At 38.1% G+C, this 27,489-nt stretch overlaps 3 protein-coding genes across 10 annotated transcripts; 2 read left to right on the plus strand and 1 right to left on the minus strand.

Annotated features, from left to right (window-relative positions):
- The first annotated feature begins 72 nt into the window (after window positions 1-72).
- On the plus strand, window positions 73-9,023 carry LOC131314497 (pentatricopeptide repeat-containing protein At5g47360). 7 transcript variants are annotated; one of them, XM_058343175.1, is made up of 4 exons: window positions 73-1,768; window positions 3,298-5,108; window positions 5,218-5,373; window positions 7,838-8,336. In XM_058343175.1, the coding sequence occupies exon 1, from the start codon at window positions 259-261 to the stop codon at window positions 1,591-1,593; it is 1,335 nt and encodes a 444-aa protein (XP_058199158.1). In that variant the 5' UTR covers window positions 73-258; the 3' UTR covers window positions 1,594-1,768; window positions 3,298-5,108; window positions 5,218-5,373; window positions 7,838-8,336. The 7 variants fall into 7 exon arrangements, with proteins under 7 accessions (XP_058199158.1, XP_058199159.1, XP_058199157.1 ...); XM_058343176.1 differs by having other exon boundaries at window positions 3,298-3,445; window positions 4,923-5,373; XM_058343174.1 differs by having other exon boundaries at window positions 3,298-5,373.
- A 2,447-nt stretch (window positions 9,024-11,470) lies between these two features.
- Window positions 11,471-17,831, plus strand: LOC131314498 (beta-glucosidase 12-like). The gene is made up of 13 exons (XM_058343180.1): window positions 11,471-11,672; window positions 11,776-11,845; window positions 12,648-12,706; window positions 13,579-13,654; window positions 14,203-14,280; window positions 14,376-14,463; window positions 14,603-14,858; window positions 14,986-15,101; window positions 15,719-15,939; window positions 16,270-16,301; window positions 16,408-16,510; window positions 17,159-17,267; window positions 17,414-17,831. The coding sequence occupies exons 1-13, from the start codon at window positions 11,607-11,609 to the stop codon at window positions 17,628-17,630; spliced, it is 1,491 nt and encodes a 496-aa protein (XP_058199163.1). The 5' UTR covers window positions 11,471-11,606; the 3' UTR covers window positions 17,631-17,831.
- A 336-nt stretch (window positions 17,832-18,167) lies between these two features.
- LOC131314499 (cysteine proteinase inhibitor-like) lies at window positions 18,168-22,886 on the minus strand. 2 transcript variants are annotated; one of them, XM_058343182.1, is made up of 3 exons: window positions 22,600-22,886; window positions 20,294-20,477; window positions 18,168-18,396 (listed from the first exon to the last, which is right to left on the minus strand). In XM_058343182.1, exons 1-2 carry the CDS (start codon window positions 22,699-22,701, stop codon window positions 20,298-20,300), a joined length of 282 nt encoding a protein of 93 aa, XP_058199165.1. In that variant the 5' UTR covers window positions 22,702-22,886; the 3' UTR covers window positions 18,168-18,396; window positions 20,294-20,297. The 2 variants fall into 2 exon arrangements, with proteins under 2 accessions (XP_058199165.1, XP_058199164.1); XM_058343181.1 differs by having other exon boundaries at window positions 18,168-18,407.
- Between the last annotated feature and the right edge of the window lie 4,603 nt (window positions 22,887-27,489).

Below are 27,489 nucleotides of genomic sequence, written 5' to 3' on the forward strand. Positions count from 1 at the left end.
TATATAATGATCTAAGAATAAAATTAGGCCGAACAAAACTCGTGTTTTGAAGACGGGAGGTTAACCCCGACTAGGTTATCATGCTTCGCCATTTCGGATGATTTTTCCAATTGCCGGTAAAGATCCTTCGCGGCCGACCCACCCACCGGGCAACCACGAAGGTCTCTCTCTCTCTCCACAAATGTGTCAGAGACTCATAATCCCTTTCATCTTCTTTTCCGTTCCCTCCACCGAGGGTTAGGGCTTTGCCCTTTTAATATGAGGCCAAACCCTAACTTCTTTTTAAATCCCAAACAATCTATGACAGTACCATCAATCTCTCGTTTTCTCTCATCCTCAACAAGCAACTACTGGACCCATTTGCAGAAAAATGTAGCAAACGTAGAAAAAACCCTTAGCACTGTTAAGGCTAAGCTGGACACTACAAGTGTCAACGAGGTCTTACACAAGTGTGCCCCCAATCAACCGCTTTTGGGTCTTAGGTTCTTTATTTGGGCTGGTCTCCAACCCAGTTATAGACACAGTTCACATGCGTACAGCAAAGCTTGTCAGCTGTTTGGTGTTTGTAGAAAGCCTCGAATCGTTACTGATGTTATTGAAGCTTATAGGGCTGAGGGTTGTTTAGTTAGCGCGAAAACGTTCAAGGTACTTTTGAATTTGTGTAGAAAGGCCAATCTTGCTGGCGAGGGTTTGCGGGTATTGAGGGAGATGAAGGAATTCAATTGTCAGCCGGATACAACAGCTTACAATGTTGTTATCGGGTTGTTTTGCGAGAATGGTAATATGGATGTTGCGGCAGAGTTGATGAGAGAAATGGGTTTGGTTGGTATGTGTCCTGATATGATTACTTATGTTGCAATGATTAAGGGGTTCTCCAATGCAGGTAGGCTAGAAGATGCTTGTGCTCTGTTTAAGGTTATGAAGGGACACGGTTGTTTGCCCAATGCAGTGGCGTATTCTGCACTTCTTGATGGGGTTTGTAGGTTTGGGACTTTGGAAAGGGCATTGGAGTTGTTGCAGGAGATGGAGAAAGAGGGTGGGGATTGTAGTCCAAATATAGTTACGTATACTTCTGTCATTCAAGGGTATAGTGAGAAGGGTCTGGCAATGGAAGCATTGCGGATTTTGGATCGTATGGAATCTAATGGTTGTTTTCCAAATAGGGTGACTATCAGTACTTTAATCAAGGGGCTTTGCACAGAGGGACATTTAGAGGAGGCTTATAAGCTGATTGATAGAGTTGTTGCAGGAGGCAGTGTTTCCTACGGAGAGTGTTACAGTTCTCTTGTGGTGTGTTTGGTAAGAAGTGGAAAATTCGAAGAGGCGGAGAAGCTTTTCAAGAGGATGATAGCTAGTGCCGTGAAACCTGATGGTCTGGCTTCTAGCACAATGATAAAAAGGTTTTGTATGGATGGACGGGTGCTGGATGGATTTTGCTTATACAGTGAAATTGAGAAGGTGGGTTGTATGTCTCCCATTGATACAGATATTTATTCTATTCTTTTGGCTGGCCTCTGTAAAGAGGGGTTTTCAGTGGAAGCTGCAAAACTAGCGAGATCAATGGCTGAGAGAAGAATACAACTGAAAGAATGAAAGGCCTACATCAAATTTCGGCAATCTAAGGGCGTTTGAGATGGGTGCAAACTAGACACCCTTTGGGGTGTGCACTGTCACCGCTTCAAAAGAACTTTGAGTCGAGTTTAAGTTCATGGCTTACACACACATCAGAGGCATATATGTATGGTGATTTCTGTTTGTATCTATGCATGTATAGTTCCCCAAATCCTACCTGCTTTTTTTATTTTTGAAATTTCTATTTTCCCAAATATGATCTTCTATTTTTAAAATTCCAAGTTAAGGGCCACAATGACGCCGTTTTTGTTGTTTTGGAACTCGCTTTTTGTTCACTAAATTGGGGTTTTGTATTTTTTGCTCAATAAATTGGGGCTTTGTGTTCCTTTTTTGTTGAATTAGTTCTGAATGATACCCCTTGTTATGATCTATCTGAGATGCCTTTTTCGTTTCTTGACTTTAAGATGTTTGTAAAAATATGCATCATAAGAGTTTTTCAATCTCAATATGTGGATCACCTGAAATTTCAAATTCTCGCTTGTTCTGTGTAATGGGTGTGTAAGAAAAACTGCTTTATATATCTTAGTGAAAATTATAATGTGGTTTGCTGGTTTCACTTATCTATGAAATATTAGGGATTTACAGTTTCGTAAACGAATCGAAGTAGGCCATGTACAAAATTGAGGCTCCTATGCTAAGGATCGATGGATGGCCAATGAACCAAACACAAGCAATAGCACTAAAAATAAGCAAGCAACAAGAAAACACTTGATGCAGATATACAATGTTCAGCACGAATTACCAAGTCCACGTCTCACACCAGTTTTGCATATGCTAGGAAATAAAAACTTGTGAGATGACCGCCACGGTAGCCAGCAATATATATCCTAGGAGTTGTATACACATATAGGGTCTTGAGTCCAGTACCGCTTAGGCTTCTACAAACTTCACGTCAATCTTTGTATGGTGTTGTTTCCGATGCATTAGTCCTTTTTATTACTGCTCTATCCAAATGTGTGATCGAACTGTCTTTGTAGCATAATAGATAAGACTATATTCTGTCATGGCAAATTGTATGGCACACATGATGCATGTGCAAGTGATGAGAAAACACATAGCTGAGTCTCTCACTGTTTCAATTACGATCTGGCACTAATTTCTTTCAATAGCATTCAGTTGAAATGTGGACAAACTTGAAAAACAAATGTGTGAGCTAGCTTCAAATTGCTGTTCACGCCAAAAAAAGGGTGTTCCTTTTATAATGGTTTTTGTATGGTTTGTAACTTTGTATATAATCATGGATAAATAGATGGGCAATATAATAAACAATGAACAGTTTATGTTTCTTTTTACAAATATCCTTATGAGAGAAAATCCTAGTATTCAATAGAAAAGGGGTTTGTGCCCAACATGTAGACCGAGTTTCCTCCTGACAGCATGTGTCTAGTACTCTGGAAAATTGATTTACCCCTGTTTATCTTGGAGATCTCGTAAACATTCTTCTCAGCAGGGATGGGAGGCATACCATATATGTTCTGAGTTGTTATTCTGTCATTGTTTTCTCAGTTTCTTTGGGCTTGGTCTCCATTGGTTTTGCTTTGTTTCTAGGCTCTGCCATGTTGCAGAGTTAGTTTTGCAGTTTTCCAAAGGGATTCCTTGTATTTGTTTTTGCTGCAATGAAAAACCTTAACCTAAAATGAAATTAACCCCTTGTACATATTGCAGAATTCTGAGTTTCTATACCAGAGTTCTATCGGTGCCATGGGCAAAAGTTTGGGAAATGCAAAAATGTTAGAAGATAACAGATTACCTTTATTTGATAATGACTGAAGGTGAACAAGTTGGGTCGTCATGATCAAGCCATCCATTGAAGGTTTCTCTCTCCCTTTCTCTCAAATTCTGTCTGTAATTTTTTTTGTTGGTAGTTGCTCTAATTTTATTTGAAGTCTCCGTAATCTCTCCCTCATGATCAAGGACTTCCCCTTTTAGATCTCTATGTAACTTCATGTAATCATGTTGTTTTTATTTGTGTACTCATGTACTCGGGCTCTTGCGAATGCATTTTGATCAAACGATTGGAAGAAACAAAGAGAGGGAAAGAAGCACCTGCAAGAGTGCCTTAAGTAGTATGAGTAGACGTAGTTATTTTGTCTTAAAGCACTTTCTAATACTGTTTTAACTTGATATAGAGCCCTTCTAAGTTTCCAACTGGGGAATTGAGAATACTTCTAGGTATTCTTTGAGGTTCTTTTTCTAATGGTTGGAGACCAAGCAACATTTTATGACCAACTCCCAACTAGTATGAATGTCTGCGACAGTGGATATTTCAGTTGATAATTCTTAACATGCCATTTTGTTATTATTGCAATATATCCCACATGAGACTTCTTTGTTATATTGTAGTGACATTTCAGTCAGTGCTGGTTTACTTCCTACTTCGCAAATTCAGATGTTAGCAAAGATAGTAGTTGAAATGGAGCAACATAATCAGTAAAGGAATCCAAAATAGCCTATCATAATAAATTTAAAAATGCAATGCATCGCATCACATCGCATTCATCCTACAATATTGACATTGAGTACAATTATGAATTATCGATCAACGACTACTACAAAAGATCCATTGGATTAGCAACCCATGGAAGAAGAGAAAAAAGAGGAAAAGATCAATACAATATGTAATTGTAGTAGGAAACCCCAAAAACTAACCAGATAAGAAAAGGAATCCTATTGGCTAAATGTGGAGGTATATGAAGTAAATGCATTACAACATATAATTGCTAGAACCCTAAAACAGTTGCTACAGCAGTCGTAATATGAAATGTTGGTCGCCGGTTTTAGGCATTGCTAGCCATTTCAATTATTCTTCATCTTTGGCCTTTTCTCCCCCCATCGGGCCATTTATAAGTGCTAAAACATCCTCTAAATAATTGTGCTCTGGATTTTCTCTCTTGACCTGTCAATTATCACAAGAACTTTCAATTTATTTCATACGATGCAAATTCACATGTTAACACAAAACCTACGTCGAATGGAGAAAACAAACTTTAAAGGAATGAAAAACAGCCTATGAAAAATAATATGCAATTCTAGGCATTCGTCAGTAGCCTCTCCCCTCTTGAGCGGCTTGATGGGGAGCACATTACTAGCATTAATTTCTGTCATTCCCTAGTTTTCCATTTCATGTTCATGGTCGAGTGGTTGCTTTTCCACATCAGTCTTGCTTCTTAGATTTTATTCCCGATGTGGTTTTCTTCAATTTTCCTTTGATACTTGTTTTCTATCCTCATATTCTCTGCTGATGACATGCTCTTAGATTTTGTATTGCTCATGATTAACTCTTTTTCAAGGAACCATGTGCTCTTACTATAAGTGGTTGACATTGACATCTGGCCCCTTGAAGCACACTGATCTGGGTTAGATGTTTTTGTCTTTGGAATGGTTCATAGCTCTGTCGGATGGGCCTAGGTTTAACTATTTTGCCCACTTATTTTGGGGCTGGGCCTGGGATGAAGTTTTGTAGACCTACGTGATGGGTATATATTCACTTTTATTTTCTTTTATGTCCTATAAATGCATCCTTTTGTGGAACCCTAATTATCGACTACCCCCTTCCACCATCGCCTCCTCTTCTCGCATCTTCAGATCTTGAACCAATTTCGGGGACATCCATGCCCTGATCTCTTTGTTAACGAGATCCACATTGACGTCCTTATCTTTGCCATCAAGTTGTCGGAACTGCTCAGTTTCTCTGGTGATTCTTACAGAGGGTTTCCTCATTTCTGTGAAGCCATTGGATAGGTAGACTGACAGACTACCGTCATATCGTGCTCTTGATATTTAACTTCTTAGTATGGCATTCGTTAGTAACAGATCACGGTTATGTGGTTATGCAATCTCTTTAAACAATGACTTGTTTTTCTAGAAATGGGTATTTTATTTCAGCTAACGAATTCTTTATTGGGCTAAACAGTTGAAATCCTTCTCCCTCTTTTTGTCTCTCATACAAGTATGCGGCTCTGAAGACATTATTTCCTAAATTCACATGTTTATTAAGTGATTCACTTTGAATATTAGGCGATGAATATCTCAGCAATAGATAAATTTGGAAAATGGTAAAATATCTTTAGTCTTGATTTTTTCCGTGGTCAAGCTTTGATTTATAGTAACATCCACTAAGATTTGGAGTTAATTAGTGATGAATGATTTTTTTTTTGTGTGTTCTTAAGATTAAGTATGGTATATGTTTATACGAGTGGGAATCTAAAGAAGATTCGTTACATTTTTTTTTTGATCGGCAAGGAACATTACTATCTTTGTAATTCATATTTGTTAATACCTAAACTGATGTTTAGTTGAAGATAATTTTTCCAGCTGCAAGTCTCCTCCTACACGCTACAGTGCACGACGATGGTGGCTACTAGTTCATGGTCCTACCTAGAAATACGCGTTGAAATGCGATTGTTGGTGTGTAACAGTGTTTGTTTTATTGACTGAGTTTCCTGTGAGAGATGTATCTTGAGTGCGTGTGTTTGTGTCTGTTTTCAGGCTAGGTGGGCTAGCTATGAAGCCGGCATGTCTAAGTGGTTTTCCTATTTTTGTCGGACAGTGGGCATGCGATAGTACGTAGCATATAAGCTTTCTCAATTTTAGGCAACAGACACGCCTCCACACGCCCCATAGACGCGTGTCTCAAGTGAGACATATATGGAGACACGGCAGTGGTCACTTCACAATTTCACATCATAACAAACTTGTTTTGGGGTCAAGTCATGAAAAAGTTGTCGCTTGTGCCTTGCAGTTTGTCTATTTTTGGGATCATGAATTGTTGTCCATTATTGATTTTTGTGCTAAGTAGGTTTTCATTAGTTTTGGATTTTGCGGACATAATGTTCATATTAATAACAACTGGTAATATGCTGAAACACATTTGTGTAGAGTCCACTTTTTTCCATGTCCCTCTCCCTCCCCGTGTCTGTGTCCCCGCTTTTCTAGTATTGTCGTGTTCGTGCCCAATGTTTGTGTCTGTGTCCTTGCTTGGGATGGTCGGATTAGGCTTTGATGACATGATGTATAATCATAATACGCGGTACAGAGCAATTCCAAGTTGGCCATTTTAGCACCCGTCCCACGTAATAAGTCCACATGGGTGATATCGGGTATTTCTTGAACCATGCAAGGTACTTCTGATAACTTGGAGTTAACCATTTTGCTTCACATTATCAGGCTCCGATCAGTTCTGGACTAGTGGTCTACCCAGGTCAAGAAAAGTGGTATTAGAGTGACGTGCACAGAAATTGTGAGTTTGGGACCACACGTGGCCACCAAAGAAAAGGCTTGCAGAGCTATAAAGTTTGGGAGTTTGTAACACCCAATCCCCATTGGAAGTCTACATGGGTGGTCTTGGATATGCAATGAAACATTTAAGTTATTCCAATTACCTCTTGTGGACACTGCATGTGTGCGTCAAAACCCATTGATAAGCTAGATTTTACTAGGGGACACAGAACCAGGCAACAGAGGCAACCATCATGACAATAACATGATGAGAGGGGGAGAACAATTGATAGTACAAGTGATAATTAGTTCTTTAAATGAACTGCCCAACTGACTTTTTCGATCATTTTATCTTAATCTCTTACCAAGTATCAATTAAGGCAGTTTTATAGTCAGCACACCAACCGATCCCCTTTCAACCAACTAACCGCCACTGCCGCTTCCACTGTTTGCCTGCATTATACTTATCCCCGCCCACCCTAGCCATCATCACCTATTACCCACTCTCTTCCTAGCCCCTGACCTTTCTCCCATCCTTCAGCACCATCGCTTCCCCTGTCAAACGAAATGGCTAAGGTAATGCTGTGTTTACATTAAAAACAAGAACAAGAACGCTTCTTGGCATTGCACTTTCCTGTTGGCGTTCTCTATTTCACTTTTTTTCAAGTTTTATGCCTGTTTGGTGAATATTTTACCAAAATTCTATACATTTTAGATTATACTACATAGATGTGTGGGGTCTCTTGATGCATAAGGAACGCATCTCTTGTCAAAAACTAGAATTGTATGAATTATTTACTGGATTGTCCTATTCCAAGTGAGGCCTTAGTGTTTACTTCTGGATCTTACAGCTTTCGGCATTCTTATTGGGATAAAAAAATTTCTTATCTTTGCATATAAATGTATCTCGAAAGAAAGAGCTCGTTCTTCAAATTTGGGATCTCCTTTTTTATCTTTATCTTTTCTTATTTGCTTCATTGAAACTCAGCAAGCTGACTTGATTGAAAAGTGTTGGAGAGGATAGTCAAGCGATGGAAGTTTTAAAGCACTCCCAGAAAAATAACTTCGATCGTCTTCCTGACGATATTGTCCTCATCATATTTAACAAGTTACGGGAGGCTAAGTGGCTTTGCAGATGCTCAATAGTATCCAAGCGTTTCACTTCCCTCATCCCTCACATCAGCAACGTCTCTGTCAAAGCACCCAACAACTTGTCCACATGGTTTGAACAAAAAGAAGGGAGGACTTCTGTTTTTGACTACCTAGTTGGACTGAAAGCCATTGTGCATTTGCATATAGAGGACAGTTTTTTCTGGGAGGTGAATTGGGAACCCTTATGGTTTCCCCTTCTCAAGTGGAAGATAGTTGAGTTCAATGTTAATGTCAAAAGTTTTACTTTTCTCATGGCTTCGCTTCTCAAAGTGGAACTACTGCCAGAAGATGAAAAACAAGATGATGAAGAAGAGGACGAGGAAGAGGATGAAGAGGACATTCAAAATGCAAGAAGCAATGAGCAACTCCAGCAACTTAACATAGCATTAAGGTGTTTTGATGATGCATGTATGAAGCTCAATATCGTGTTGGATATGATTGAAAAACATCAAATGCTTCAAAGCATCACACTTACAGATGTCATGAAGCAAGGGAAGATTGTTGTGTCTGGCAACCGGATTGCTGAACTGAGAGACTTGGAAAGGGCGAAACTGTCAATGCCCAAAATGGATAGTGGTGGAGTGAACTTTCTAGTCAAGTGTTGTCATCTACTGTTGTTGCAATTGCCCAAATCTGAGTTCCTGATGGAGAGACCGACTCTGGTTTATGTAAGATGTGTTAATCCAAGTTGTGACGATGAGGGTGATGATGTCATTGATGATGAGATGTTAGCAGGCTCTTTTGATGGCGATGAAGGAGGGGTTTTTAGTGAAGCTGTGAAAGAAATATTGGCAAACCACAAAAATAAGATGGATACCGGACGGGTACCCTAAGTGGTAGATGAGGTTGCAGCAGCTGGTCAAAGCAAGTAAGCCATTGGCCTTTGGTTTAAGTAGATTCAGCTTTGGAATTACTGAATATGCCATTTTATTTTCTTTTCAGAACATCCTAGAATTGTTTCTGATACTTTCTCGGGTTTTCTAAGATTTTCAGATATATGGATTTTGTACTTGCCCCTTGAATTCTTTTCCTTGCAGGTTACCGTAAACAAGGGCTGCAAAGCAATGATGCATTTGCTTTGTTTCTTGCTGATTTAAGCTTTCCCACAGGAAAATAATGTTACATATCATTAACGGTACTTGGGGTGGGCGGGTGGGGTGGGGTGGGGGAGGAAAGAAGACGGTTGAATGGTGAATTAGGGATGCACCCTGGTCTGGTCTGGTCTGCTAGCGCAGCTGACCTGCATGCTCGGACCCTGTCGCACTAGGAGCCCACCTTTGTAAAAAAATTGGGGGTTTTGTCCTACAGTTTGGCTCATGTTTGAATCCTAACCACGAAACAATTAATCTGAATTTCATGAGCAATGCAAAAGCTATTCCAATCCACTGACATTTCTTTCACTAAACCCAGTAAGAGATGGTCACCAAAGTACCAATTTCACTGGACCCATTTGTTGATTCTTTAAAACCCCATGATTGGATTGAAACCAATGGATGGTAACCCCTCTTCTTGAATTTCAGAGGAACAATAGGGAAGAAGGGACAAACCCAGATTCAAGTATTTTCCCATTTCTCTTGATACTCCAACACAACAGTAGTTGGATCGATTTGCCATTTTTCACTTTGGTGTTTATAGATGTGGGTTTTTTTGTCCCTATCAACCGGTGATTGCCTCCACCTCCACCTCCACCCCTCAATCATCTCCTCCTCCACCACCATCTATTACGCCTCCTTCTCCTTCCCTGCCACCTCCGCCTACCACTCCCCGTCGGTGAAAAGAGTACTAATGTTTCCGTGGGTATTTTTCTGATTAGGCAAATGTGGTGGTGGTGGTGCTAGTGAGCCAGAGCCAAAAATGTCTTCTTACCAATGCAGTTGCTAAGAAATCGTGAGACCTGCACGAACTATTGAAGCTCAAAAGCTGATTTTTTGGGGTTTTATCTTGGATATTTTCAAAAATATTTGGATAAAAGTTTAAAAAAAAAATTTATTTTTCCGATTCCTCTTATTGAGACGAATCTTTGGTGCAAAACTAACAAAACACGTATTTTTTTGAATAAAGAAAAAAAACCCAAAAAGCTTAGTGGAATTTAGCCTTAAGTTAGATGGGAAGTCTAAAGGTGCATTTTGGTCCAAGAACCATAAGGGGGTGAACCTGTTTGGGAGGCAATCTGCACCCAATCTATATCTCAGGGGGGTTAAATGGATTTTTCCCAAAAGAAATTTAGTATACTACGGAGTAGTATTTTTTTTTTTTTTTTGTATATGGTAGTTAATAAGTTCAGCAATTTATTAGATGACCCATTTCTTGTTCATCTCCCCACCAAAACTCTCTTTTTCTTGGGTAAGTAAACGAACGACAATATCTTTTCTGCAATCTGCCACTTTGTTTTGTTTGTTTATCCTTCCTTTATTTAATTGCCCATTAATACTTTCTCACCCATCACTAGATTGATACTCCATTATTGCAATGTGACTAAGGTCTCGTTCTGCTAAAATTCTTATTTTGTAAGTACAGAGTACTTATTTTATGTTTTTTGAGACATGTCATTCTCTCACAATACATCACTTTTAATTCAAAAAATAAGTACTTATTTTAGTTAGCGGAACGAAACCTAATATGATTGTCTTATTTTATTGGGAAGATGGGAATCAAAGTAAAGAAACGATGCTCTCTCATTTTATTCTTAGAATGTAGATGAAATCCTAGCCAAGTCCCTTAATTATTGGGAAGCTAGACCTCCTGATTGATTATTTACTTGTAACCAACCTCTTTGATGTATTCGTTATTTCTCGGAGTTATAGTAAAATTCCTACCATGTTGGCCAAAAAAAAAACTTTAATTATTGTATTTGACTTTTGGTTTCGTTACATTTTATTCGGCCAATTGTAAATTTATTATCTTTTATTTGTTAAAATGATTTTCTCGAATATTCAAGATCAGGTGTTTGGTTTCAGTGACTTCAAACACCAAATTATACGGAGTACAATAGTTTTCATATGCATAAAGTATGATTAGATAATGTAAATGGGCACATCAAGTAATGTAAATGCCGAAAAGTATACAATTAGGCCGCTTGTCCTATTATATTATAATTTGATGTACTTCGTGGAACCAGGCCGGGGCGTGTTGTGCGTATCGTGCTGTGCACATTCGGGCCGTTGATCTCGGCAATTAACGGTCTGAATTGTCTAACGATTGAACGGTTGATATTACACACAATACCGTGCGATCTGGACCGTTGATTGCCGAGCACAGACAACATAGATTTGCACAGCACGGTGCTGCATAGCACCTCTTTGTGATACTTCATTTTTGTGGTTGTAGGTCCAAAAATTAATTAAATTTGTCGAATTCGGCCTTGCAATTTGATCAAACCAATCCAAAGTGCATTAATTGGGGATGAATTATTAGATGACCCACTTTGGAGTATTTCATCTCACCAACCACACTATCTTTCTGCCATCTGCCACTTTGATTTTTATATATTTCATTTGATTGCCCATACCACTAGTTTTGCTTCCCATCATTACTCCAGAAGGAAAACTTGACATCGAAATTTCTAAAGCTTAAACTCGTGCATATATATATCAGGCGATAGATCGATGTCGCTTAACCGCAGCAATTTTCCGGCAGATTTTGTTTTTGGGACAGCTTCATCTGCTTATCAGGTAGTTTTCCTCTTTGAGCTGGTTTCAAAGCTATATGGGTTTTAGGCTTCATTGTCACATGCATTTACCTTAGTATTTTCTTGGTCGAACACTATTTTCTCAGTATGAAGGTGCAGCAAATGAAGGTGGTCGCGGTCCAAGCATATGGGATACGTTCACTCATACATATCCAGGTCTCTCTCTCTCTCTCTCTCTCTCTCTCTCTCTCTCTCTCTCTCTCTCTCTCTCTCTCTCTCTCTCTCTCCTGCATGCCGCGGGGACGAAGCTATATATTGGATGTAGTTCAGGGAGCGGTCGATCAGTTGCTTTTTTTTTTTGTTAAATGCAAAACATTTAGAACTCAACAGCTAGAGTAGTTGGTACGTTTACTGTCCCTTCTAGGAGAGAGTTCATGAATTCGAGTTCTCACGGGGCGTTGTTCGATGCCCATTGTAAGTTGTAACTACTAACTACTAGTCACTAACATCATGTCGTTTAAGAAAAATTGAAGAAGTTGGTTATAATTCCCAAATTTGATTTAACCTCTTATTCTCTATTATTACGAGTTTCATCAATTAACAAACAAATTACTCCAAAACCTGCTTGGAAAATTCACTACATTTTGTATAAAACTGATAACATCAATCATGAATTCATAATTTTTGGATAGCAATTTGTGACAGTAATAGTAATGAATTAATAACAATTGCATGTTATGAATTTTTAAACAAATGTAATTTGAATCCCTGTGCAAATGCAAATATTACTATGAATCTTTATACCAATGTACGAGTGTCATACAAAATGTTACTCCATGAATTTAGATAAAAATTGTGAATTTAATCCATTAGTAGTCTATATCGTACACCCCAAATAAGAGCGTGCATATCATAGCATTTTCCATATATTCCTTAATCCTTACCCGTCACAGTATGCTTTCAATTTTCTGGTGAGAAAAAAAAAACTTTGTAACAAGATTTTGATGGGTCATGGCAGGTAAAATAAGAGATGGCAGCAATGGAGATAGGGGCGTTGATTCTTACCATCGTTACAAGGTACATATGAATCTCCATCAAGTTGTTCCCTAGCTTGATCTATTTTGAAACGTATATACGGAAAACTGAGCCAATTAAACCGGAGAACAAAAGGTAGCACAAGTGGTAAGGTGCTCCCTCTGCCACTACAAGACTTGTATTGGGTTCGAGTGTCATCATAGAAGCTAGCTCATTCCTTACCTCCCTTAGGTTAGGACTTAGGAGAATAATGCCTAATTGAAGATATTATGAATTAGCTGACCAGACATCCAAAATATAGTGCATGCAGTGACATTTCTAAAATTAGTTATCCAAATGATGAGTATTTTTACGGGATTTCGATAAATGTCAGTAAAAATTATGTGTTCATATTATTGCCTTTTGTACATGAATCATACCCCTATTTTTCCAGTACGTCCTGTTCCTGTGTTAATAGGAGCGGGCCTTCTTCTTTTTGCAAGGGAAATGAAATCGTATTTGGGTTTTTCAGAGTTGTGTTACTTGTTAAGTATAGTCACGACTGTGTCACTCAATCTATCCATTCAGCAAATAAATAAGTTGTTCTGTACAACAAAACACAGTCTTGGATCGTCAATAATGATTTTTCGCGAATATAAGTCGGATATTTGATCGATCCTCTTATACTTCTACTCATATTATCTATGTTAGTAATATTAATCACTAGCTTGGGCAACGATCTTGGCAATGTCTCAGAGAGGCTCAATGAGATAGACATCCTTCCAAGCTTGGTTTTACTCACACCTAATACGGCCATATTATCACAGTAACTCTCATTAATTAATTTAAATGGCCATAAATATGGTTGGATTATTGAAACTTTTATTGGTGTGATGCCTATATAACTTGTTAATTTATAATCATGCATGTTTCAGGAGGACGTGGGGATCATGAAAGAAATTGGTCTAGATGCTTACAGATTCTCAATCTCATGGTCTAGGATTTTACCACGTACGTAAGATTGATGATCATTTGTTTCAAGATATATACAGTTCTTATGATTCCTACACGCGCGTTATGTTTCTACGAAGAGTTCTATATAAGAAGAAGAGTCAACGACTGGAGTAAGTTTTAGGAGAGATCGATGTACTTTCCGAAAATCCTCGTATAGTAGTTAGCAGTATTGAACAAGCGAGTCATCGGTCCGCGATAAGAAAGGAAAAAAAAAAGACTGCGCCTTGTACTATTTCGTACACAGGCAAATGCCAAATGCAACCATGCCAACCAATGTGAACGTGTATCCTTGGTTAAAAGTTTTCTTAATTAGTCGTCCAAAGATCCAGATCCTCTAAGAGAGATTTCCCTGCGAGGATCATGTGAGCTAATTAAGCATTTTATACGAATCTGTCATAGGATCGATGATGTACGAGATTATGCAGTCAATGGGTACCATACGATATATATTCAAAATTCATATATATATAATTATCTAGGCATAATACATGTACGTAGCGTTACTCCCTGCATGTATATTAACTTGTGTTTTACGCTATTTGTAGACGGAAAGCTAAGTGGTGGAGTGAACCGGGAAGGAATCAAATACTACAACGACCTTATAAACGAGCTCCTAAAAAGAGGTAATTTTCTCCCTTTAGTTGGATATTCTTCTTTTGAATTCAAATTAAAGTATCGGAGTATATGCTTATCGATTCGTGTTTTATTCGAATGGCAGGTATAAAGCCATTCGTGACTATATTTCACTGGGATCTTCCCCAAGCCCTGGAAGATGCCTATGGTGGTTTCCTAAGTTCTGAAATTGTGTAAGTAATTACTTAAATAGACGATCTGATTCAAAAACAAAAAAACAAAAAGCTTAAATAGACGTTATACGCAGCGCCGGCTCATATGGTAATTCCAATATATTCATCCTCCAAATCCCATTGATGAATTGTTTCACAGGGAAGACTATAAGGACTATGCAGATCTTTGCTTTAAAGAATTTGGCGATCGGGTGAAGCATTGGATCACTTTCAATGAGCCGTGGATGTTTAGCAATTTCGGATACTCACTCGGTATCTTTGCACCAGGCCGATGCTCTTCTTGGCGGCAAGAAAATTGCGTCGGCGGAGATTCAAGTGTCGAGCCGTATCTTGTGTCGCACCACCAACTTCTTGCTCACGCGGCCGCGTCGAAGTCGTACAAGCAGAAGTATCAGGTCGAGCTCGACAATCCCTATATGTTGGAACATTATCTAATCCCTATAAGAATTTATACGAGCCATCTTTTTGCTTAATTTCAGTGTTGCGAATTACATTTTCATTTTGAATTAACTTGAGCTGCAGGCATTGCAAAAGGGTAAAATCGGAATCGCACTGGTAACTCATTGGATGATACCTTTCTCAGAAGCAAGGGAAAACCAAAACGCTGCACTAAGGGCCATGGATTTCATGTTTGGTTGGTGAGTGTGTTTTATTAACTTTATAAGCAATTAGTTGCATGGGGACTGAAAAAATTAGTATGCTTTTATGAGTTGTTTTTGATAACCGAATGTCTAGGGCAACTTGTGTGCATCTCGACTAATTTCGGGACTTTGAAGTTAAAGATCAGGCAAACTCTCTTGTGATCCCAAGATTTGAAATGTTCGACTTTCATATAATTCAAACATGTGAATTCATGGAGGAAAAACACTAAGGAGTGTTTACTTGTTTATGCCTACTTGATAAATCCCTTGAGCTTTTAAGAGCTGTTGTACCTTGGGTAAGCTTATTTTTAATTTAGGGGTTTGGGTACGGGGAAAAGGTGTACAAATCTTGGTATATATGCTTTGCTTATGTTAAATGAGAAGAGATATATATGTGCCTACCATTCGAAACATTCATCTAGACCTGTGATTGTCGAGGTGCGCGCGAGGGTGCCAACAAAGTTGGAATGCCCGCACTTCGTTGTGATCCTTCATACTTGAGCCCTTTTAATCTTTGTAATTTGTTTCTGTTGTTTAACAAATTCTCTTCTGGTCGTTGCATTTGTTTTTATTATGTGTCCTAAGTTTTGGTTTTCCATGCATGTAAATTGGAGGTTTATGGACCCACTAACAACGGGTGACTATCCACTTACAATGCGAACTATTGTGGGAACCCGACTTCCTAACTTCTCCGAAGAGCAATCCCAGATGTTGAAAGGATCCATCGATTTTCTTGGATTGAATTACTACAGTGCCAAATATGTGGAACATGCAGCACCAAACTCAAACAATGTTAACGCAAGTTATAATACAGATTATCAAGTTAGTCTTACAAGTAAGTTCTAGTTCGTGTGCCCGGTCTTGTGTAGAGTAACTATTCAGTAGCAATCCGAGAGCACTGTTACATGGTGGTTCGGATCATTCTAAAACCACACATTTACATGGGATTCCTACACTTAGTCGTGAGTCCCACAAGAATGTGTAATTCTGAAGTGATCCAGAGCATTACTAATTGGCGGTGGTGCACAATGTGCAACATTTTTTTTTTTGCTACGTACATTCATTTATTTTTCTTTTGTATATGATGAAGAACAGTGTTATTGTAGTACCTTAATCATGATCAGCTCTAGCTTAAAGCTAACTAGCTTTCTCTTTTCTCTACTAGCTCAAAAGGATGGGGTTCCAATTGGTCCAAAGGTAAGATCTTAAGGCAAGTTTTTCTTGCTGTACATGTAGTGCTTAATTGTTTAACTCCAACATTTCCTTGTCCTTAATTCTATTCCTTCACATGATCTTGCTGCAGGGTGCTTCAGATTGGCTCTTTGATTATCCTCGGGGCATTTACGATACTCTACTCTACATAAAGAAAAATTACAATAACCCACTTATTTACATTACGGAGAATGGTATGTAATCCAACAAATTCATCTCATTTTAGGTTAATCAAATGATGTCAATTTCAGTGCACCGATATGGTTTACCAAATTAGTCCCTTCGGATCAGTAGATGAAGACGCGCGTCTACTGATCAGGGACTAATTTACTTTGGTCGAACATTGCTCTAGTTGTTCTTGTTTCTTTACTTCGGCTCTTTGAGCCATGTAATGTCCTTGTATTGCTGGTTAGGTTGGCCCCTCTTGCCAACCTTCTTGTACCGGAGGGCTTGAAAGGCATATGATTATCATGAGAGTTGAGTGTCAACCTAGTTGGAATGCTTCGTGCTTGTGTTCTCTTTTGATCATTGTACTCCCTCTGTCTCATATTGTTAGTCCGATGCGAAAAGACGTTTAATTTTTTCATTAAAAAATAAAGTACTTCCGTGTGTAGTTTTTAAAATTTTTCGACACCCAATTAAATTGGCAATATTAGTTTTTTAGTTTGGTCTCAATAAATTTAACAAAGCTATGCATTTCGTAATGGACCAACAATATGGAACGGAGGGACTATCATTTACTTTGATTAATAACATCCTTTTTCGCCGTTTAAAAAAAAAAGAAGAAGACTATTTATACCATCTAGTGACTGCGAGACATACACATGATTGATTAATTACAGGGATTGATGAGGTGAATAATGCGACATTATCACTAGAAGAAGCTCTAGAAGACAATAAGAGGGTAGATTACTTCCGCGGCCACCTTTCCTTCCTTCTACAAGCAATCAAGTAAGTTTTCAGCACAACAAATTTGTCAAGGGTTTTGCAATTTACGATAGAGTACTGTGTACAAGCTAGGGCAACAAAGTTATATTTGATCTACTGAAATTTCGAATCCGACTTTCTTGATGATTACTGTATTGTTGTTGGGATAGGGATGGTGCTAATGTGAAAGGATACTTTGCGTGGTCGCTGTTGGATAATTTCGAATGGGGCTTGGGCTATACGTCTCGTTTCGGCATCAACTACGTGGATTTTAAAGATGGTTTGAAAAGATACCCGAAGCTTTCGGCCAGATGGTTCAAGGATTTCCTCAAACAGGAAAGTCTCTTACAGTGTCACGTTGTGGATGAGTACAATCAGTATATTTGAAAGAAACAACTACTACAATTGTTTATCGAAGTCATTGTACCAAACTGATTGCATACAATTTTTTGGGGGCCCAAGGCGCAAGTCTTCCTCGCCTTCCTTCAGGGACGAGTCTGATCATAAGTATGAAACAATTATGGTAAGCGCACAAAGCCAGTTATGTGCGCTTGCTTCCAATCTATGGTCATTTTCGTGTTAGTAATAGCTATGCAGCTTTGCTCTCTTTTTTACTTCCGCTCTTCTACTATTTGATGATTGTAAGTGAAGTGTTAGCTTCTTTGGCGATCGCAAAAAAAAAAGTTTTCCATTACAAGGAAAGTCATTCAAGAATGATCAAATCTAGGATCCCATAGTCGTTCAAAAAGCAAAAAAAAACCTAGGATCCCATACGGGTCAAAACAGCATCTTAACCACACAATTCAAACTAAATTTACAAGAACCCGAAAGCCACTGTTGGGTCACTACCCCCACAAGAATGCACGATGATCCCGGAACCTTTCCGAGCAGAGAATTTCCCACGGTGCACACAGATAGTCAGTGTTAGCATCGCAACTTTTTATTAGCTATTAACTTTGTTTATTATAACACTGGCCATTAATTCCCCAACAAATCCAAGGCTATAAAAGATACATATAGAAAGTTATGCTGAAAAGTAGGAAATAATAGTACAGAAGATAAACCCTGAGAAATCATTTAGCCCTGTTTCCTTTGAATGGAGAATAGCCTAGAAAGCTTCACATACTTCAACTGGAAGTGTAAGCAACAAGCACTGCTTATCACCTGAGTTTGCAAAGGGAAACAAGAAAACATCAGTTTATGCCGTCAACTACACCAGAGAACTTATGTACTGCAATAGCAGTACAATAGAGATAAAAAGAAGCGTGAGGAAGCAAGAATTTTTACAAATTCTGACACTGATTTCACCATACAAAAATATCAGCAAAGTGCAGAACAGTTGAGTTTCCAGCAGCAGCACAGCACGTACCGTAACTTACCCAGCCAAAAAAAAAAGAAAGGAGAGAGAGAGAGAGAGAGAGAGAGAGAGGGGCTGCGCTAACCATAGAGTTAGCAATCACTAGGTTTTTAAATGATCAGCTTTGTCATGCGACAACAGTTCCAAACAAATATTGACAACACTATAGAAGAAAATGCAGATCTGAAGAAGCACAAACACGGACGCAGCAACACAGAAAGTTTAAAAAATGCAAGGCACAACACCTGAGGGACATACGCAAAACAAGTAACTTCGTATATCAAATACATGTCCTATATAAATGTACGTCAAATTTCCAGACCCTAGAGGAGGAGAATATGTATGAAGTCACTTTCAACAGTTCAACTTTCTTAGTACAGATCTAATTGACATGGTTATCTAAGGAAAAGAACACGCAACATAATTACATACACACGAAAGTTCGACTTCTACGCATCTTGGCATCTGGGTCAAACCACACCTATGCATCACCTTGTTTGCGGTTATTGTTACCATACCAGCTTGACAGGGACAAACATGAATAACTTCCAAACAATTGCATCCACAACTGATTCATGCTTGTGCACAAATGTCGTGTGACTAGACCGAGCTCCAAAGATATGAACAGTGAACTATAACGTATGGATACCTCTAGGGACTGAAGCATAGGCATGGATCAAAGGATCAAACAATACTTGATTCAAACAAATTTAAATTGAGAAGAGAGGAGACAGAGATTTGATGCCTACAATGTACAAACACACAACTGAAATTGTATGATAATATAAACATTTACATAAGGGCCATGCTGTAGTGGCATTAGCATGAGGCACACAATTCATATGATTCTCTCTTAATGGAACTTTACATTTTGAAGTACTTTGCTTGCATCAACTTCTTTATTAAGACAAAAGCTCCAATCAAACTCCTTATTGTGGTTTCCGTAACAAGTATTTACACAGAAGAAAAGCCAGATCTCCAAGTCAGGGCACGTCAAGTGCATATTCAAGAGTATCTAGAAAGTATCACGAGTTCAAATTCCATAGGCTAATTCAAAACTATTGAAACATCACTTAGATGGGCATCACTTGTCCAAGCTCCAAAGAACTATATCCGGCCTCTATAACACGGATTATTGGAGTTTATAATTTAGAAGGCCAATTGGATAAAGACGAAAATTATTTATAGACATGCAATTTTTAGAACGATCTCTGCTCCCGTAAACTCACACACCAAAAGCCAGCCACCTAAACACATTTGAGATTCTTGAGTGATGGGTTTATAATTTTTTACTGCCAAAGGGATTATTGCGACATGGTCTCTTCATGCATTCTTTCCTGACAAAGAACCTCATGGACAGCATGGTTTCCTGCTTCATTGGGGTATAAACTTAATCGTTCAGTTGTATAAGATGAACGATTTGACATCAATAAACTTACGGACATACCATATCCTATCATTTTATCAGCAGTTACTATTGTTCATTTTCCCTAACCTATCAATGTCCATGCTTCCTAGCAGGATCTGAACCTCCAAATATTAAAAAGACTCCCAATTCATACAATCCATATGACATGACTCTCAACTATTTCACAAATAAACAAGCTCAACACGATAAGTAATACCACACCCCTGTGTAACAACAACGTACTTAAACCGTAGAAAAGGATTTGTGTTCCATTGGTAGAGTTACCTTGCTAAGCAATGAGCTTGAATTCCTGCACCTCCTTGAAGTCCAGCCATGGCTTCACCCAGACCTTTGCTTCATAAACTTTCTTCTGATCACCATCTTTTGCTTCAAGTGTTATGTAGTAAACAGTTCCAGCAACCACCTGCTGCTTCACATTCACGACTTTCCCAAACTGAAGAAGCGCGTTCTGCCCACACAAATAAAAATAAGAACCAAGATACAAAAGAAAAAGACACCATGAATCCACATTTAATTTTAGAAATTAAATAACCCATTTGCTTGTATGTAAAGAACCAATGCAATGAAAACCGAGTGCAGGAAACTCACATAAACTGAATAATTCCAAGAAAAAGTCAAAAAAATTCTCTTGACGAAAATATTCGCCATTGTAGCTCATATTTACAAATGGTACAAGTCTGGAGGGCTGAAAAGCTTAATGATGGGCCACAATCTTTGGGCTAGGCCCAAAGTCCATTGAAGATGGTGTTTGAATGAGTGTGCCCAAATCGAATGGGCCGCTCTGATGGGCTGTTTGGCCTCTGAGGCTATAGGCAGGGAAAAGCCCAATCCACAACATCTCAGTGCACATCTGAGGTGGTATTACTTAGCTGATGCCACAGATGAAGACATGATGGGATCACATATCCGTTGAAGAGCTCCTAAAAAACTTAGGATCGGCACGTGTCTTTGGCAAGAGGAGCTTTGATGCCAAGTCCTCCGTTCTACAAGTAGTCCATAAAACCTCAAGAAAGTATTCGTCTCTCTTACTTTCCATTGATACTTTTCTGAGAGGAATCTACTTGAGCATTGGAGGGCCCTCCAGCCCATATTAGGCTGAACAGCACCAGTTGATGATACTGGCGCAGTGAGCGCATTTAGGGAGACTGAATCAGGACTCAAATGCTAGCTTACATGAAGGACAAATCTTCCCCACCACACAAATACTGAACAAACATCATGTTTCTATCAAGGGTACACTGATCACTTAAAACAAAGCCTAAAAAAACTTTTTTTCCCATTGTACACCAGGTCCAGAATTAACTACATTTTTCATTTTAGTTCCGTGATTTTGGTTGCTATCCCTTAAAATTTACCCCGTATAGCAAGAGCCAAAGCTTGGCGCTTATTGCATAAAACAATTTTGAATCAATCATCTCGATGATCATACAGAAGTGACCATCCACTACACAACAATCCAAACACAACACCAACCACAACCTATCACATACATGTGGGGTCCACACATACTAGTGTGTGTGGGCCCCATAGATATGTGAGAGGTTATGTTTGGTATTGTGTTTGGATTGTTGTGTTCCTAGCATTTTTGCTACTCTTAGCTCAATGAACTCCACCCATAAAGACGTGTGATCAAACGTCTATGTAACATGATGACCATTGAACCCACGTCCCATATAACTACAGAAAGAAAAGGGTCACCTTTATATAGATGACACAGGTTTTCGAAAATAAACAGAATAAGATTACTCGCATGACATAGCTTTTAGGCCGGTCAGTTTGGATGGCACGAATCTTGCGGCATAAGAAAATGATTCAGAATTCCTTAAAACATTTGGAATGCAAATCATGATAATCTATTCAAACTTCGAATAGCAACCCAATCCCCACCCTCCCTCCTTATTTACATTTTTTTTTTATTATAACTCAGGGTATGGGCAAGTTGATGTGCACCTCGACAAGGCCAATTAAAGCCACAACAAATCCCTCCTTATATTAGTCTTGGATTCCTAAACAACATTTTCCCAGAAAAAATTTCAGAATAAATACACACGTTTGAATCAAATTAACTAATAATCGCGCGCATCATTTGCACTTCAGATTACGGGGATATGAACATCGCCTCACGTTGAACTTCTTTGGATCGGAGTGTAAAAACAATACCCATATAATAGTCAAAGAAACAAAAACAGAAAACAGGCAAGAAATAAAAAGGGAAAACTAGTAAGCCCGTTTGGATTGAGGGTTTCGACAGGAAAATAAAAGATTAGAGTTCCTTGCCAAACCACTCATTTGGATCGAGTAATTTGGTGAGAAATGGAAAGAAAAGTACAAAATTGATTATCTCATCTATCAGCTCCTTCCCCTTTTTCGCTTGGTGAGATTTGATGAGAAATAGCTCTTCTTTCTTAGGAATATCTCAATTTCTCACAATCCCAAGGGGCTGGGTACAATATTTGACAAGAATCAAACAAAGCAATTTTGCCATATCATAGTTGTGTGTGTGTGTGCGTGCGCGCGCGCGCGCGCGCGTGTGAGAGAGAGAGAGAGAGAGAGAGAGAGAAGGGGGATACCTCTTTCTTGTTGTGTTCGTCGACGGCGAACTTAGCGAGGTTGTCGACCTCTAAGCTGTTCGCGCTGCCCTCTGCTTCTTTGATTCCACCAACTGTCGCCATCGCGCGCGCGCGCTCTCTCTCTCTCTCTTGACTTCTCCTCGTCGCTTGGGTGTATTAGATAGATAAGGATGCAATTCCAAAGACAATGAGAATTGAGAGAGCGATATAGTAGAATATTTATAGAGGAGAAAAGCTGAAAGGGAAAATGGGTAAAGAGATTCGCATATCGGGAAGGAACAGAAGACGCACCACCGGCTCGGCTTTTACGCCCGTTACATAACACCATCTTAAAAAATAAATATTTATTTTATATTTTTAAATTTTTTTACACCGTATAAAAAATTTCAATGAGACGTATCAAATAAGATCTATATTGATAGAAAAATTATTGTGTAAGCACATAATTTTTAAATTTAAAATTAACTTCTTAAAAAATAAGTACTTATTTCTCATTCGAGAAGAGGGCCTAATTATGCTATTAATGGTCTTCCCTCCGCACACTCCTGCGTCGGTCCCAACCAACACTAATTTTCCAACCAAAAAGCATGAATGGAATCGTTGGTCCACATTTAAAATACACACCCATATTCACATTGTGATGGGTCCCGTATATATTACAGTGTTTAGCGTATGTAGGATCCGTCGTTCATGTGAGTCATTAGTAATGGGTCCTGCACATACTACGGTGTTTCGTATGTGCAGGATTCATCGTTTTTGTGAATGTGTGTTTAGGTGTGGTGCTAGAATTATTGCATTTGTATTTGCATATATTAGTGTTTAAAGTTCTGTTCATAGGATTGTTGTTTTCAATGTCCGCATCCATGATCCATGCATAATTTTATACACATAAATTATATGGCGAAGAAGACTGATGGAACACCACGTTACGAGGCACAAGATCATCCGATATTTATCCGGCTCAACGATTCCGTTATGTGACTCAACATAACTCATTTTGTGTAGGTAACATTCCTCATCAAATGTTTTTTGGTTTACAACTCGGGTTTAGAATAATATAGATTAACGGAAAATAAAAATTCAACTGTTAGAAATTTGACAGTTACGATTATGAAAATGAGATTCGATACGGGTCAGGATCACACGCAAACTTGATATAATATTTATTCAATCTTCAAGTGGGTGATCTCCATATTTTTGTTACTTTCGTTTGCGAGAGAGATTTTGTATTCGAATCCTCATAGAAGAGGTAGTCGACTCCATATATAACCGCTAACAACCAACTCATAACATTCTATCTTTACGAAGAGAGAATGAAATCCCACGTAGCTGAGCGTTGAATTCGATTGGTCGTTGTTGGCGCAGTCGGTATCGAGAAATCCGACATGGCCCTGGGCCTTTGCTACGTTAACGGCCCGCTGTTTGACCCAATGTTCTGAATACCGTACCGGTCAAGGTACCGGTTTTCCTACTGATATGGTATGTACTGGTACCGGTCAAATACCGGGTACCGTTTCAAATTTACTGCAGCTACAATATATATAATAATTATATATAATTGTAATTCAAAAAAATTTCCCGTACCATGTAATTCATCATAAAATACCTATGTCTTTGCAATTCATCATAAGTATATATTAAAAATTCAATACATATATGTGTGTGTGTATATATATATATCATTTACCTAACAATTATATTATATATATTTATCATAATAGTACTACTAACCTTCATTAAATAAAAGGACAACAGTGATAAATAAAGAGTGGTTTTGAATGGATGTAAGCTACTGCATGATGTATCAAATACACTGAATAATCTCCAAAAAATGGTGGACCCCAATAAAGCTTGTTCTGCTTTCAGTCGTTCTTTTACTATCTCAGATCTGGAGAAGACTTGAAGGAAAATGTCAGGAATCAACTGAATAGCGAAGAGGCGTGAAGAAGACGACGGAGAAGTTCATCGAAAGTTCTCTGGAAGACTAGATATGAACAGCAATTAGTTCCAGAAATACTTCTCTGTTCTCCATAACTTATGTCTTCTTCCCCTTCTTTCTATTTTTCTTTTGTTTCTCCTGTTTTCACAATGATACGTAACGCCGGTATTCGTCGGTAAGGCTGGAACTCGCCGGAACAGGCTGAAATTACAAACGGCCAAGCTTTGCAAAATACCGGCCGAAATTTCCTGTACTGACCGGTGAGGCCCGATATTGAGACCGGAACGGTATTGTATGGTTAGGCTCCGTTCCGGAAAGGAAAATAAGTACTTATTTTTTAAGAAGATAATTTCAAACTTAAAAATTATGTACTTACGCAAATAATTTTCCTATCAACAATTCAATATGGATCTTGTTTGATAGATCGCATTAAAATCTTTAATACGGTGGAAAAAAATTAAAAAATTATTTTTTATTTACATTATTTTTTAGTTTGAAAATATGAAATAAGTATTTATTTTTTAAAAAGGTGTTCTGAAACGGGACCTTAGAGTACCGATTTCTCACCAAACCGGTACGTACCGGTCTGTACCGGCCGGTACGGAAAGGTATTAACAACCTTGGTTTGACCCAATAAATCCTTTCTTTTTTAAAGTCGTCCCAATAACTTAAACTAGACGAATACTCCCCGGTATTTTATTTCTCAAGTGCTAAGAAATTAAAAAAAATAACAGATAAATTCTATTTCTTAGGTGCTAAGAAATTAAAAAAAAAACTGATTAACCCCAATCTTCTTTTATAAACTAAGAATAGGTTGCCTCGTCATTTTCCATTTTGCCACCCGCCGTTGAATTTAGGTATGAATTATGGGGTTTTTTTTTATTTAAAAGAACAAGAAGTGTTAGGCTCCGTTCCAGAAACCTTTTTAAAAAATACTAAGCAGCTTATTACACATTTTCAAACTCAAAAATAATGTAAATAAAAAAAAAATTTTAAATTTTTTTTGCACTGTATTAAAGATCTTGATGAGATCTATTAAACAAGATCCATATTTGTAGGAAAATTATTTGCGTAAACATATTATTTTTAAGCTTGAAATTGCCTTCTTAAAAAATAAATACTTATTTTATTTTACGTTCCGAAACGGGGTAGTTGCCTCGTCGTTTTCCATTTTCACCCAAGTAGTCCACATTAAATGGGTTTTCGCCCAGGATTTGAAACCTTTTTTTTTTTGGAATGAGCATTCCGGTGACGAAGACGGTGTCTGCTTTTGGTCTGCGGCGAGACGAGTTCGAGTTGGAGCGGCGGGTCATCCAGGCCTCTCAACTTCGATCTCTCCAACCCCTCCTCACGAGTGTGTTCGATGGGTCCGGCTCCGGCGTCGTGGTTCCATGCGGGTTTTCCCTTTTGTTTTCTGCTGTTGTTTTTTCCTGTTTTTTCATTTTGTTAGTTTTTGTATTTGGGACAGGTAGTGTCCCTTTTTTGTACTGTTTCTATTTTGGTTTTAATATAATGCATTGAACTTGTTCGTCAAAAAAAAGGGTTGAGTTATTTCTGAGAGGTGGAGGAGAAATATGTACTACATGGATAGGAGACCGATTGTCTGCGGTTATGGGAAAAAAACTGCATGAGATGCAGTCCGGCAAATTTCAGACCCCATTATGGGTCTATTATGATGATCGTACTCATTCATATTGTAGAGTTTGTTGAGTAGAATAATTACATGAAAAATTATTCTGATCAAAAACATATTAGGAATGACTGAAGGACATTTGTTTTGAAAACAAAGGTTCTTTGGATTTTAATTTAGCGTGCCCAACTCATTTTTTTTCACAATTATTGTACTTGGACAGTGCCGACTCATAAGTTTCGAGAGTCGGTAACGAACCCCTTGAATGAGACTTCAACCTCTTATATTTTTTATACAAAAGTTGGTCTACAAAAAGTTTTATAAAAAAATTACTACAAAATATAAACATATAATTATCCTTAAAAAAATGCAATCATTACAACATCTCAAAATCTATCATTTAAAAATTAGTCTTTTCACACTTTTGCTGATTGATGTACTAATTAAGGCTCCGTTCCAGAACACCTTCTTAAAAAATAAGTACTTATTTTACATTTTCAAATTCAAAAATAATATAAATGAAAAATAATTTTTTAATTTTTTTTGCATCGTATAAAAGATCTCGATGAGATCTATCAAACAAGATCCATATTGGTAGGAAAATTATTTACATAAACACATTATTTTTGAGCTTGAAATTGCCTTCTTAAAAAATAAGTACTTATATAGAGTTCCGGAACGGGGCCTAAGTCTCCATCATTTGAAAATTGGTGCGAATTCTAAAACAACCCATTTTCCATATTGTATTGAGCTAATTTTTTTCAGGAAATTATAAAAAAATATTTTTAAAAAAATTTGTGACTTGAATAATGAATCATCTTTGTACAGAACCCGTAATAAGTCTCTAAAAATTTTAAAAAAAATCAAATAGATGTTCTGTCAACCAAACAAGTAGTGTGTCTTATGGTGTGACACTCTTTTCCCCCCTTTTTTTGGACGCTTGGCAGAACGCGTTTGGTAGTGTACCCAAACCCCCCAAATAAACGGACCTGGAGACTCTGCCAAGCAGGGGTGTTTGGCAAGGGTGCTGAGCACATCTCGGTCGTCCAAAAGTATTTTGGACGGTCCAGATGTAAAGGTACCGAACGGATTTTAAAAAAAAAAAGGAAAAGGAAAAAGATGTTTCCATCCGGGCAATTGATTCCGAGATGAACGTCCGGATTGGCCGCTCGGCACCCGCTTGGTAGGGGTGCCGCTCGACAGGGTCTCCGGGTCCCAAATAAACATTTGTTTTTTTACAAGTTTGAGGAAAACTTTTTACTCTTGGTATAATTTTCAATAAATTTCTTTATCTATCATTACGCTCATAAATTTTTTTATT

The sequence above is a fragment of the Rhododendron vialii genome, chromosome 13a, assembly GCF_030253575.1.
Source record: "Rhododendron vialii isolate Sample 1 chromosome 13a, ASM3025357v1".
Lineage (NCBI taxonomy): Eukaryota > Viridiplantae > Streptophyta > Magnoliopsida > Ericales > Ericaceae > Rhododendron > Rhododendron vialii.

Excerpts from the sequence above, each read along its gene's own strand:
- LOC131314497 (XM_058343174.1), top strand. The coding sequence starts at position 259 with ATGAGGCCAAACCCTAACTTCTTTTTAAATCCCAAACAATCTATGACA.
- LOC131314499 (XM_058343182.1), bottom strand. The coding sequence starts at position 22,701 with ATGGCGACAGTTGGTGGAATCAAAGAAGCAGAGGGCAGCGCGAACAGC. Across the intron at positions 20,478-22,599 it reads ACGAACACAACAAGAAAGAG|AACGCGCTTCTTCAGTTTGG; the intron begins GTATCCCCCTTC and ends TTGTGTGGGCAG.
- LOC131314498 (XM_058343180.1), top strand. The coding sequence starts at position 11,607 with ATGTCGCTTAACCGCAGCAATTTTCCGGCAGATTTTGTTTTTGGGACA. Across the intron at positions 11,673-11,775 it reads CAGCTTCATCTGCTTATCAG|TATGAAGGTGCAGCAAATGA; the intron begins GTAGTTTTCCTC and ends CTATTTTCTCAG. Across the intron at positions 11,846-12,647 it reads GTTCACTCATACATATCCAG|GTAAAATAAGAGATGGCAGC; the intron begins GTCTCTCTCTCT and ends GGGTCATGGCAG.